This window comes from Stenella coeruleoalba (genome assembly GCF_951394435.1).
Source record: "Stenella coeruleoalba genome assembly, chromosome: 7".
Classification (NCBI taxonomy): Eukaryota; Metazoa; Chordata; class Mammalia; order Artiodactyla; family Delphinidae; genus Stenella; species Stenella coeruleoalba.
In genome coordinates, this window is record NC_137153.1 from 100922257 (window position 1) to 100936586 (window position 14330).

Here is a 14330-nt window from a genome sequence, read left to right on the forward strand (position 1 = left end):
CCCAACTGGTCAATTACTAAAATAACCTTCTCTTTCTAATTCAGATTGACCTCTCATAATCTTTTACTAAGAATCAATCATTCTTTTTGTAAATCAACATACCTGACAAGTCATTACACCAACATTCCTTTGCCCTGTGTAAATGGCCATACATTATCCTGTTCCTACCATTTCCTCCAGATCAATACTCAGTGGAAAAACAGTGTGTCCTTTTGAAGAAAAACACCTCACGTTTCATTTAGTCTAAGGTGAAATTCTAGGCTGGCCAATATACTGATGGCATCTAATACATGTTATGAAAGAAAACTTACTATAAGTCAGAAAATATTCCAAGATAACACTCACTGTGACAAAGGAAACTGCAGCAGGGTCCTGGTACTGAACCAAGAGTGTCTCTACTGGGAGCTGTATCTTGGGGCGGCTTTTTATACGCTTATTCAGATGGACCAACAGTTCCATTACCTAAAATACAGGAAGATATAAACTGAAATTATTGATCATATCTTAAAAACGAATTCATTTCTCAGATATTACTTATTTTAATGAATAGTAGCTACTTTGTTCTCTTAAAGGAGGTAAATTTGACATCCCAGAAAGGGAGTATACAATATTAAAATCTTGTTCCAAAATGTTATCCCCAAGAATCCATGCACCAGATTTTTAGTAGTGAATTTATTTTTACAATGTCCTTTAGTTAATTAAACTTGAGATTCCAGATGGGCCTACACTGAGGCACAGTCTCCCAGAAGACCTGTGAACAAATGATAGCAACACACTATGCTACAGACTGAATGTCTGTGTCTCCCAAAATTCACGCTTTAAAGCCCTAAACCCCACTGTGACGGCTTTGAGAGGTAAACAGGTTTGGAGGAGATCGCGGGGGGGGGGGGGGGGCCCACGATGGGATGGGTGCCCTTCTAAGGGGATGAAGGTATCAGAGTTCTTCCTCTCTCTGCCGTCTGAGGATAAAGCAAGAAGACAGCCCTCCGTACACGATGAAAAGTTCCCGACGAAGAGCCTGACTACGCTGGCACTCTGATCTCGGACTTCCAGCCTCCAACACTGTGAGAAACAAATGCTGTTTATGTCATCCAGTCTGTGGTATACTGTTATAGCAGCCCAAACTAACTAAAATACAACGTGAACACTACAGCAAGAGAAATATACAAGGTACTGAGAGTTTCAGGAAGAAAAAGTTATCTACTAAGATCAAGGAGGACTTCCCGGAGGAACTGACAGGAAACTAAGTCCCAAAGAGCAGATGAAATTCCAAGCAGAAGATCAGTTATAAGAAGGTATAAGAGGTCTAAAAGAACATGGTGTGCTGCATCTGACTGAAACACAGAGTGGTAAGAGATAAAAGCAGGACCTAGATTACAGAAGGATTTGGGTAAAATGCTGAGAAATTTTTACTTTATTTTGAAGATCATCTGGTTCTACTAAAAAGTTTTAAGTAAGTAATATCAAACTTCCTCTCCTTTAAGTGGGAAAAGACAGAAATAGAGGTGAATAAGTCAACAATACCCATGGGTGGAAAGGAAGCTACAGAGGTTTACATCAAATGACCCCAAGCTTACAATGAAAGTGGGATTATCGTGCTAAGAAAGGAGCACTGAGATACAGGATTTTTAGAAAGCCTCACCTAAAGACTCAAGAATTTAAAGTGACTATTCCAGAGGGCCAGGCTTACACTACTCTCCATCACTTCTGAAATTTGAGATCTAGCTTCAAAGCAAGTATTAAGGAGAGCTGTAGGGATGTTCACAGCAACAGCAGAAGTTCAAAGTTATCTACAGCAATCATGAAATAAGTGAATTTTTAAAATAACAACAAATCTAAAAATCAATGTTTGTTAAATGAGTGATAAGAATAATCGTAAAATAGCTGACATTTATTGAGCAGTTTCCACGCAGGACAGCCCTTTGCATTCCTTAGCTCATCTGATTCTCACAACAACTGGAGAGGTGCTATTGTCATTCCCATTTTACCCTGTGAGGAAGCAGAGGGTCAGGAAGTGAAGTTAACTTGTCCAGCAAGTTACTGAGCCAGCAAGTGGCACAGTCAAGATCTGACTCCAGAATCCATATTTTTAACCTTAACAGACACTGACAGTTGAGCTTAATTCAGCTGAAGTGTCTGTCACTGTCAGACACCCTCGGGAGCCCTCAAACATTACAAAGACCTAGAAACTTGCATGACCACACATACCTCACCCAACCTCCTGCCTGTCCAGACCTGTGATTCAGCTGGATGACAGGGGAAAAAATCAGGAGGAGCCAGGCTAAAGGAAACAGCCCTCTTCTGATGATCTAAGCTAGGCTGCTTCCTAGAAGGATCCTATGGAAAATCACTATTGATGGTGGCAGACAATCATGCCCACAATTACATACTTTCTTTTTTATGACAATTTTTTAAATTTTAAGTAGATTAACTACTTAATTTTCTTCTAGCAATATTATCACCTTAAATATTGACTCATTTCCTATATTTGGTTATCCACTGCCTGCAATCCTCTATAAACGCATAAAAATTAAGAAATCTGCTGAACCAGTCCCTCCCCCAGCTAAACTGACAACAGTTAACCTCTGTCAGTAAGCCTACAGAATTACCAGCCTCGGGCATATAGTATTTTTGTCCCTATCAGTTCCCCTTATTACTCATTCATTTATATTCATTTACTCATTAGTAAACTTTTTAATTGAAGTATAACATATAGCTGAAGTGCAAAATTGAGAATGTATGGCTTAATAAATTTTCACACAGTAAACACACCTTTGTAACCACCAGAAGTACAAAGGCCCTGCACCCCACTGACTAACCCCTCTTCCTGACTTCTAACACCATATTTAAATTTATATAAATGGAACAAATAGGATGAACTCCTGTGTTTTTCATTCTATATTATATCTGAGATTCATCCATGTTGTTGTTCACTTTCACTGCTCTAGTAGGAAAAAAACAGAAGTTATCCATTCTCCTATATCATGATAGATGTAAGATTATTTCCAGTTTGGACCATTATGAATAATGCTATGAACATTCTTAGCTATGTCTTCTGGTGCACAGATATACACACTTCTGTTGTATACAAACCCAGGACTGGAAATGCCTGGTCATGAAGTATACATATGATAAGCCTTAGAATACTTCCAAACAGTTTTCCAAAGTGGTTATACTAATTTACACTCCTACCAGCAGTGGTCAGTTTTTAATTTTTACCTATTCTAAGAAGTCAGAATATACAAGGTTCACTGTAAAAGAGAATTCTACATAACATATCTCATTTTCCTTAAAATAGTGATATGTCAGTAGAAGTCTAAAACTTATGTCTCTTGGGAATTCCCTGGCAGTCCAGTGGTTAAGACTCGGCGCTTTCACTGTCATGGGCCAGTGGCCGATCCCTGGTCGGAGAACTAAGATCCCACAAGCCACGCGGGGCAGCCAAAAAATAAATAAATCAAAAATAAAACATTTCTCTTTCACCCAATTTATCCACAAATTATCAGCTGCTACTCTACAGGTATCCTGCTTAAGCCTAACAAACATTATGAAACTGACAGTCAGGAGCCCTAAAATTACAGAACTGAAAGTCAATACTAGATTAATCCCTAGTGTCACTGACTACAAAATTTTACATACTGAAATTATTTATATGTAAGCTTTTATTAAAAAATACTCTGCTTTCACGACAGTCTTATTTTATATGGTAAAAAAAGGTCTAATAATTGTAACTGCATTCTAGATTTGTGATCAATATCTACATCCTTTGTTTTATTAACAATTATATAATAACCAAAACTCCCAATTATCATATTGGTTCTACTTGCAAGAGGTATTAGTATGAGTACAGGACTGTACAAATCATGAAAGTCTGACCAGGTAGCTATATTTCAAAGTAAATAAAAGTCTGACCGAGTATCTATACTTCAAAACAAATAAAAGGGAAACACACATCGAGCCTCTACTACCTGGAGTCAAAATAACATGCAGGCAAAATTATGTTATTGCTTTCAGACATTCTTTTATCCTCAACTTTCATTCACTGACCCCTCATGTACTGAATTCACTTTCACACATAAGCTAAAGAATGAACGTGTTTGCCATCAGGTGAAGGCAAAGCCTGGCAGAAATCATTTAGTCTTGGAATTATCTCTCATGTGTAAAGTCGCTTGTTAGTCATGTGACACAAAGCAAGTTATTTAACTTCTCTGAGCCTCAGTTTCTTCCTAGATAAGATGGGAATAACATGAGCACCTATACCCCACAGAGCTGTTAGATGAGTTGTAATGAACTGAGACAATGTCCACATAGGCATTTAATGCTTTGCACTATTATCATTTTCTGAATCACTTTCCCCCATTTGCAGAAATCAAATGATAACATTTCACAGGCTATTATGAGGATTAAATGGAAGGATATGTCAGAGTCTAGCATACTGCTTAGAATGTAAACAGGTGTCTCAGCTGTTAGATCTCTTTTCCCTTATTCCAGAAGCTTTCAAACTTACTTAACAACAAAACCCCTTTACCAAGAGAAATCTGATATGTAAAAAAAGCAAACAAAATTAGTATTTTACAATATAAATTAAATATACAAGTTCACAATGATTATATCTCTCTTTATTCTATTTTCTTGCTTTTTCAAATTATAATAGAAAAACACATTTATTACAATAAATTAAGTGAAAAATCATAATTATCCCTTTTCCCTAGTCCATTCATAGCCACTCGAAGACACCAGTATTAATACTTCGGTGTTCATCTTCACATCTTTCTCTGTATCCACAAAAATTTCTACAAACATATTTATATCTTTTTTTTTAAATAGATCTTTATTGGAGTATAATTGCTTCACAATACTGTGTTAGTTTCTGCTGTACAACAAAGTGAATCAGCCACATGCATACATATGTCCCCATATCCCCTCCATCTTAAGCCTCCCTCCCATCCTCCCTATCCCACCCCTCCAGGTCATCGCAAACCACAAGCTGATCTCTCTGTGCTATGCTGCTGATTCCCACTAGCTATATCTTTAGATTTTACTTGTTTACTTTTTACAAAAATGAGCTATATGTCATTCACGTTAGCACAGAGTCTGCTTTGTTTCCAGTTAAAAATATATAAGCTTCTTAATTTAGACCTAACTCATTCTTTGTAGTAGTTGCATAATATTCCATGGGATTCAAAGTTGTTTTTAAAAAATCATCTGTACGACTCATCACAGTAAACACATTTTCGTATACTTCCTTCAAGCTTTTTGTAAAAAGTTTAGAAAAATTCACCAATAGATCAAAGTCAGCATTATTTGGAATATGAGAAGAAAATCAAAGGAAAATTTCTAGGGAAAAACCTAGTAAGAAATAATAAGAAATATGGGGATATACGTAAATGTAGAGCTGATTCACTTTGTTATAAAGCAGAAACTAACACACCATTGTAAAGCAATTATACTACGATAAAGATGTTTAAAAAATAAATAGATAAATAAAGGACAACATGAAAAATAAATATAAATGAAAAAACGAAGAAATAAGAAGGTAATTACTATTTCTAGTAAGAAATATAAGGGAAGGGGGAGAAGGAAGAAATCTGAACAAGATAAAATAATTTACTTGATGGGTAACTGAGTAAAACATCTTGTTTACTTAGATACAAATTAATGACTGAAATGTTAAGAATGTGGATAGAATTGCTTGATTAATCATTATATTAAAACAGAATATAGGTTATCAAACTCTTAAACAGAAAATGTGTGGCAGGAAGAGGAGAGAAGGGAAAAGAGGGAGAGATGGAAAGAATGAGAACAGATCAAGTGATGAGAAAGGTTAATAACTGGAACTGATGTACATGCCCTCAATCCAAACCTCAAAAAAAATGTGACATCTCAATTACATTGATGAAGATATGCAGCTAAAGTACATAAGGTTAAGATTGCTGGCTGGGGCAAAGATTCCTCAATCTAACTTACACCAAAGGAAAACACTGGCTACAATACTAGTCTTAGATGATAGAGGTATTGGGGGAAAGAAATCTTAAATGAGATTTGAAAGATAAGAAAAGTAAGTAAAAAAATAAATAAAATAAAATTAAAAAAAGAAAAGTAAGTAATACAATACAAATTACTAAGAAACACAAGACCTTAAACTTGTGCATCAAAACACATCAAGGAGGCGCAAGAGGGAGGAGATATGCAGATATATGTATGCATATAGCTGATTCACTTTGTTATACAGCAGCAACTAACACACCATTGTAAAGCAATTATACTCCAAGAAAGATGTTAAAAATAAATAAATAAATAAGGACACTTAAAAAAACGCGCATCAAGGTCAAACTATTAAAACTAAAAGGAAAATCAGAAAAACTACAACAGCAGCAGGAGATTGTAATTCACTATTAATTTACAACAGGACTGGAAGATAGGTTTCTTGAGAAATGAGAGCAGTGTTGAGTGGCCTATCCACACACTGAGCTCCATATTCCACCAATAGGAAATATTTTTTTAATCTTATGAATAGTTTTTATGAACATCAGAAATAATATGCTTTAAAAGACTAGAACATTTGCTCACTGTGGTTTCAAATCAGAATGCAGTAAAACCAGACAAATTTTACACTATTTTAAAACCAAAAACAATGTTCTTATAAACTAATTATTAGGTCAAAAATAAAATAACCTAATACTGCTCACCAGTGTAACTATGGGGTATAACCAAAATAGTAATCAAAGAGAAATCCGGAAACTGAGGTCATTTTCAGTTCTGTTTTTCTGTTATCTGACCTTAATGAAGTCACTTAATCATTCCAAGCCTCAGCTCCATCTATAAAATGGAAATAACACCTACACCTCACATAATCTTGTGAGTATTTAAGTGATTAGCATTTTTCCTGGCACATAATGACCTTTACCATTACGTACTTTACAAACTGAAATCTTATGTGAGAAAAACATATCAAAGGAAAACAAAAAAAGGAGTAATTTGAATAAAAATAGAAGAAAAATACACTTGAAAAAATTAATCTCTGTGGCCTTGTTCAGCTCCCTGAAGGTTTTATACTCAGTTTGGGCTCAGAATCTCTACACAGGGCCTTCTCTGCCTTTAGTGGTCTCCCCATCTCTATGCCTGGCTACTTCCTACACACCTCCCTTACACCCTATACTTAATTTAAATCAAGTCCCCAAATATATTCTTTCATACAATCCTTTGCCATCTTAGCATTTATTGCCATTTTAACTCTATACTCTTTGCCTTATTGTTTAATACTCATCTCCCCAAGTAGACGTTTCTTTCCTTCACCAACGTATTCCTAACACCTGGCATATAGAAGGTACCCAGTAAATATCTGCCAAATAAATGATGAGACTGATGAAGCTAAATAAGGAAACAGAAACCAACACATGAAGGCCTTTTATACCTAGTTATTCTTAGGGTAAGAAAAGGCCATAGAAGAGTTTTAAATAGGAGAATGACGTGATCAAACACGTTATCTATCTTAGCAAAGCAGTATTAACAACAGGCATGTCAAATACGTGACAAGAATGCCCTATTCCTTCCTGTAAATATAACAGACATTCTTAAAGATACTCTTTCTCCACTGAACTCAAATCAGGCCTCAGAATCCCTCTCAGGGCAGATCTCCGGGAAGGTCACTGCCAATCAATTACAGTGGCTCAAGGATTGAAACCTGATGATAGCTCAAAAACCCAAAGGTCTAGTATAAATACACGAGAAGACAAATGAATTATTTTAAAGGTGAAGCATCCAAATGTTCCATGTAGAACATTAGGTTAAAAAAGAAACTCTTGATGTGACAGTTACCCAGCTTTTACTAACAGTTCTTCAAAAAATTCTAAAACAGGAGCTGTACAACAGTATCTTGCTTTTAAAAACATTTCTTTTGCTTACTTTTAATTAAGGCCATATTCACCGTCAGCCAATGATTAAAGAATATTTTTGACCCATTACCACCTGACTTTCATATTGGACTCAAGGGCATAGATTTTAAATCAGACCTCCATACATTCCAGAATAAATATCTCAATTATGTCATCCAGTACTGATGCCTCGTGTACAGCTGGAGCTAAATGCAGCTGTGCTAAGCATACAAAAGGTACTTTTAAATCGTGGAAGCTGGTCCTAGACTTACTGTCCATTTTGAAAAGCCTAATTGGGATCATGAAGCTAGATTTCAATAATGGGAACAGAAAACTCACTTCATAAAATACATCCATTTATTCACTATTTAATTCCCCCAACTGTCCCAGCATGCTTACCTTTTTACGTACTCCTTCTTGGGTGCTGGACAGCTTGAGCAAAACAGGAGGAAGGAATTTAGATATAATATTCTGTAATTGTTCATCTGTTTCAGCATGGCCAAGTCGTAAAAAGACTCGTTCAAGCTGATCTACAATACAAAAAGAGAAAAGGATAACTTAGCACATCAAACAGAACTAAGACTAATCACTTTTATAGCTTAATCCTTTTTTCTATACTGCAGATCCTTCAGCCAGAACTTTAACCATAGCTAGCCCTGTATGCAGATGATTTTGACACAGCAATGAAACAACACTAAAAAGGTTTACTAGCTAATTATACTGTCTTACAACTGTCCTGGTCATTTAACCTCTAGAAGAGAGGAAAACAAAGACAAAAACAACAAATTTCTCTCCTATTTACAAGGTTATTCCGTTTTTCTAAAGGATGTGGATACCAGAAAAGATACAAAAGTTTTGAAGAAATCGTCTAGACCTAGCTAACAGAGCCATGCAGGAGAACTTTAATCATATACCAGGGATAATATTATATCTTTGGTGAAACCATCTTACTGATGAAATTTCTTCAAAGACAGAATCACTGCCCATTACTGCTGGAATTAGCCAACCAGAATGTGAGAGACAAATTTCCACGAAGAAAGCCACTGAGAAACATATTAACACCAAAGGGATGCTCTCAGCAAAACCCAGGCAACTACAGAACAAGCAACTAACACACTCAGAGCTTCTGTCTCTTCAATCAATACATTGCAGGGGAGGGGAGAGTGCTGAGGTGAAAGGGGAACCTATCAAGGGCAAATGACTGGATACTTGATTTTTTTAAATTATTGTTAATTTTTTAGGTGTTACAATGGTATTGTGGTTATGTTTGTTTTTTAGGGGTTCTTACAAAAATTATCCGTAAGTGATTAGGGAGCATTCTAAGGCACTGGAAATGTCCTACATCTCAATCTGCATGATGATTACACAGCTATATACATTTATAAAAATTCACAAGCTCTATCCTTTCATGCTTTCTACTGTACCTATTATACCTTAATTTTAAAATTTAAAAATAAAAAACAAAAAAATTTATTTAAAGGAGTCCTTTTTCTCAGAGATAAAGACTAAAATATAACTGAAATAACAGTTACTTAGATTTACATCAAATAATCAGGGGTGTACTGGAAATCTGCTGAGAGTAAATTTCAGACGTTCTCACAAAAAAAAAAAGACAACTGTGAGAAAAAGACATCTTAATCAGCTTGACTGAAGTAATCATTTCATTATGTATATGTGTATCAAATTATCACATTGTACACCTTAAATATATATAATTATTTCAGAAACTAAAAATAAAGTCATGGCCTCATTCAGGTCCTCATTTTAAAATAAATAAATAATTGGGGGTGCTGGGGTGAGAAATGGGGAGGGGCCATATAAGTGAAACCAAGATTGATCACTAGCTGATAACTGTTAGAGCTATGTGATAGATACTTAGAATTTGTACTTCTGTATATGCTGGAAATTTCCATAATAATTTTTTACAGGAAGAGATATATATACACATATAGATATAGATATGTGTCTCCAGAGGGAGCCTAGAAGCAGTCACAACCTGGCACAACCTAGTAGCAACAAGCGCACCCAGCACCCAGATCCTGGGTTTTTAAACACCCTTCTCCAGTAAAAGGAGCCAGACTCTTGGGGAAATGGCTGATTCTAGGGCTGGGGCAGGGAAAAAACAAGATGAACCTGAAGCATCCTGTAGGGCCAGAAGGGAAACAGGGCCTGATAAGTCAAAGGGATGCAGGAACCACCCTGAAAGAGCTCCATTATGGCCAAGGCTGGAATAAATTTGAGGAACAAAATAAATAACATAGTACTGGATTCTAACCCAAAGTATAAAATAAATTTACATGACTCCATGATATAAATAAATGACTGAATGATTAAATGCACTGGGGAAAAGAGACAAGTCTTTCTTACAGAATTCCAAACAATTATGTAGATGCCTCCCCCTACAGGAGGTAGAGCTTAATTCGTGCCTCTACCCACCCCTTGAGGGTAGACTAGATTTAGTGACTTGCTTCCAAAGAACAGAAGAGGAAAATGTGAACTTTACAGTGGTGAAACCTGATAAATACTGTTTTAACCAAGCGATGCCATGTGGTAACAGGATCACTAACATGACAAGAAAGGCATTTCAACTCTGTGGTATTCCTTCCAAAAACTCATAACCCTCATCTACTCATGAGTAAAACAAAAAACCAACAGAAACACCAAGTTAAAATACATTCTACAGGCTACCTGGCCAGTATTGCTCAAGACTTTCAAGACTGTGAAGAAAAAAAAAAAAAAAAGAAAGAAAGACTAAGAAATTGTCACAGACTAGAGGAGTCCGGGGAGACAGGACATCTAAATGCAGTGTGGTGCCCTGGACTGGATCCCAGAACAGAAAGAGGACATTAACGGAAAAACTGATGAAATCCAAATAAAGTCTTGAGTTTAGCTTTTAAAATTAATACTAAGAGAAGGAAGGGAGGAAAGGCAGGCAGGCTGACTCTGAGATTATCAGACCAAATGCTTCTATTTGCTAATAGTTGAATGCTACTATAAAAGGAGCTCCTAGGAACAGTGGATTCAATCCACAACATCCATGGAAGTTACAGGTAAGGAGTCTCTGCCCCAGCGCCTTATAGATCTTAGGCAGTGGAAACTGCCTACAGATTTTAGCTACAGAAACTTAGAAGAACCGTCCTGCGGAAGAAGGCCGAAAGTTAAATTCTTCATCACAAACTGACCTGCAAAATCTGTGCCCAAGGCTTAAAAAAAAAAAACCAAGTGATATCTGGTCCTTTCATTTTTCATACAACCATTTGGGTGCTTCCTATGTATCCCCAGCATAGCACCTAACACTTTCTACTCTCCCTCACTAGAAAGGAAAAGATAACATCCTCAACGCAGTAAAACTGTTTATGATGCGAATGTGGGAATGGAAAGAAAGGGCACCAAACATCACACGGGGGTCCTTGTCAAAGAGGTCAAGCATACCCAAGGAAGAGGCAAAGGAAGAGGATCGATGTAACACTGCTGCGTCATCCTGACAAACATCTATACTTTAAATAAACGATCATCAAACATGTTCAAACTTTATGAAAAGAAATGTAAATACAAGTGCAGATATAATCAACCACTAACTTTTTCAGCCTACCAAAGTTAGCAAAATATGGGCAAAGATTCAGCAACAGTATGGTGCCTGAATCCTGCTGTTAACGGCACTGAAGGGTGAACCCTGTGCCTCTACCCTCAACCCTGGAAACTGAGCCCCGTGAAAGTGACAATCCAAATTAGGCCTTTGCCCCCAAACGTGTCTATTCAGAAACAAGAAGGGATGTAAGCAAAAGTTCTGAAAATTCAAAAGGAATCTAAAACTCAAGTTCACCTTTCACAAGGACTCAGTGTTCAGTTGTAGGAACTGAGATCCTCCAGGTCATCACCAAAGTATCTGAGGTATGACAAACATTACTTTAGAGTCAGGGGCAAGTTCTACCCTCTCCACAATTTTGATATTATTCCTCTTATTCAAACTCATATTGAGTTAATTTCACTTACAAGAAAATTAAAGACATCACTATAACCTCAGACAGTCACTGTTAAATGTGGGGAATATATTCTGAACTATTTTTTCCTATTCATACACTAACATTATTTTAACCTAAAAACTGGAATATGACACATACTATTTTACAATTTGCCTTTTTTTTCCTTTTAGTTAACACAAACATATTATCTAAAACCCTTGGAGCAATAGATGTCTCAGGACTTTTCAGATTTTTGAATTAAAATAAAGTGTATATGCTGTGTATTTCAAATAACCCCATCCACCCTGTGTGTTCTAGGGCAGTTCCTATAATTAAATACATTCAGATTACTGCAATAAGACACATGGATGCTCACACTAAGTGGGATAGTCAAAGATTTTAAAGAACCTCATATCCATTCAGGTCAGGTTTTAATACCCAAAGAATTACACTAAAAAAAAAAAGTGTGGATATGTATAAAATCATAAATATCTTTGCATAGCACTAAATAAAGATCGAATTGATAAAACTATGCCTACAGAAGTAATATGATTTATTTAACTATTTGTGCTACTACCAGATTTACAGTACCATAAACGATGCTCCAAAGAACATCCTTAGATATGGGGATATATGTATATGTATAGCTGATTCACTTTATTATACAGCAGAAATTAACACACCACTGTAAAACAACTATACTCCAGTAAAGATGTTAAAAAGAAAAGATGTTAAAAAAATAAAATAAAAAACAAAGAACATCCTTATCCATGTGTATCTGTGCACTTGTATGCGTTTCTGTAAGCTAAAACCCTAGAAATGAAACTGCTGAGTCAAAGGGTAAGAGTGTCAAGTTTAAGAGATTTTGGAAAAATGTCCTTCAAAAAGGCTGTGCTCATTTATACCACCAGCAGTATATGTAAGTACCAATTTCCCTATACTCACTCCTACAATGAGTAATCAATCTTACAAAGATTGTAAGTAATCAACCGTAGCTGACTATGATAAATTTTAAAAAATCTCACTGTTGTTTTATATCTTTTATTACTATGGCAAAGTTTGTTTATTTATTTATTTATGGCTGTGTTGGGTCTTCGTTGCTGTGCGCAGGCTTTCTCTAGTTGCAGCAAGCGAGGGCTACTCTTCGTTGCAGTGCACGGGCTTCTCACTGCAGTGGCTTCTCTTGTTGCAGAGCACAGGCTCTAGGGCGCGTGGGCTTCAGTAGTTGTGGCACTTGGGCTCAGCAGTTGTAGCTCGCGGGCTCTAGAGCGCAGGCTCAGTAGTTGTAGTGCATGGGCTTAGCTACTCCGTGGCATGTGGGATCTTCCCGGACCAGGGCTTGAACTCGTGTCACCTGCACTAGCAGGTGGATTCTTAACCACTGCACCACCAGGGAAGTCCCTTATTGATCATTTGAAATATATTCTTCAGCAAATTACTTTATTCTTTTGAGTTGCTGACTTCTAAAAGCTTTTATACAATATTGAAAAAACTACCCCGTTCTTTCATACATTAAAATACTTTTTTCCTAGTATGCCTTGTGACTCTACAGCACATTCTTTCTTTTCATATCTAAGTTTTTTAAACATAAATTTACCATTCCTTTGTTTTATGGTTTCTGAGTTTCTAGTCATGCTTAGAAATGCCTTTTTAACTCTAAGATTATAAAAAATATTATATTCTGCAGAGAAGAGTTAACACAGCGCGCCTGAGACTGCTATCCTTACAAGGCTTTGTTTGCCAAGGCTGGTCCTTGTCTGCCATCTGGAGACTTGGATTTCAGGAGGGTTCCCACAGTTCCCAGAACTGATGAGAGTTACTCGCTGTGCCTGAACTGTTTGTGCAAACAATATGCTTTATGCTCAACCGTGCTTTCCTCCTGAGAACCTAGAATTCTAGTACGTGTTAGGCAGAAGGTGCCAACGTGACCAGCACCAAATAAAAACCCTTGGTAATGAGTCTCTAAAGAATATCCCCGGTAGACAACATTTCACATGTGTTGTCAAAACTCACTGCTGAAGGAATTACGCGTGTCCCATGTGCCTCAACTGGGAGAGGACTCTCGGCAGCTTGCACCTGGTTTCCTCCAGACTCCACCACATGTGCCTTTTCCCTTTGCTCATTTTGTTTTTTATCCTTTTACGGTAATAAATGTTAGCCATGAGTACAAATATCTGCAGAGTCCTGTGAATCCTCCTAGCAAGTCATGGAACCTGGGGGTGGTTCTGGAAACCCTGACACACATATTTATCTATGTTTTCTTCTAGCTCTTAAGATTTTCCTTTCTGTATCCAAGTCTTTAATCCCACTGGAGTTTTTTTGGCACATGAGGGATGTAAGAAACCTAGTCTTTTGTGGGTTTTTTAAATCTTTTTCATTGTGAAATAAAACATTTAGAAAAATGCGTACAAAACATAAATGTAGCTTAATGAGTTATTATAAACACCTATGTAACTATTGCCCAAGTCAAGAAAAAAAAATTTATTATGAAACT

At 36.6% G+C, this 14330-nt stretch overlaps 1 protein-coding gene across 7 annotated transcripts in view; it reads right to left on the bottom strand.

Moving 5' to 3' along the window:
- Positions 1–14330, bottom strand: part of ECPAS (Ecm29 proteasome adaptor and scaffold) — a 101938-nt gene that overhangs the window by 66564 nt on the left and 21044 nt on the right. For 6 of the 7 annotated variants that reach the window (XM_079925556.1, XM_079925557.1, XM_079925560.1 and 3 more), the window contains 2 exons: positions 8274–8404; positions 346–462 (listed from right to left, as the gene is read on the bottom strand). In XM_079925556.1, the coding sequence (XP_079781682.1) occupies positions 346–462; positions 8274–8404 (248 nt within the window). Of the gene's footprint in view, positions 1–345; positions 466–8273; positions 8405–14330 lie in introns of those variants that run through there. The other variant, XM_079925561.1, reaches the window with a different exon arrangement.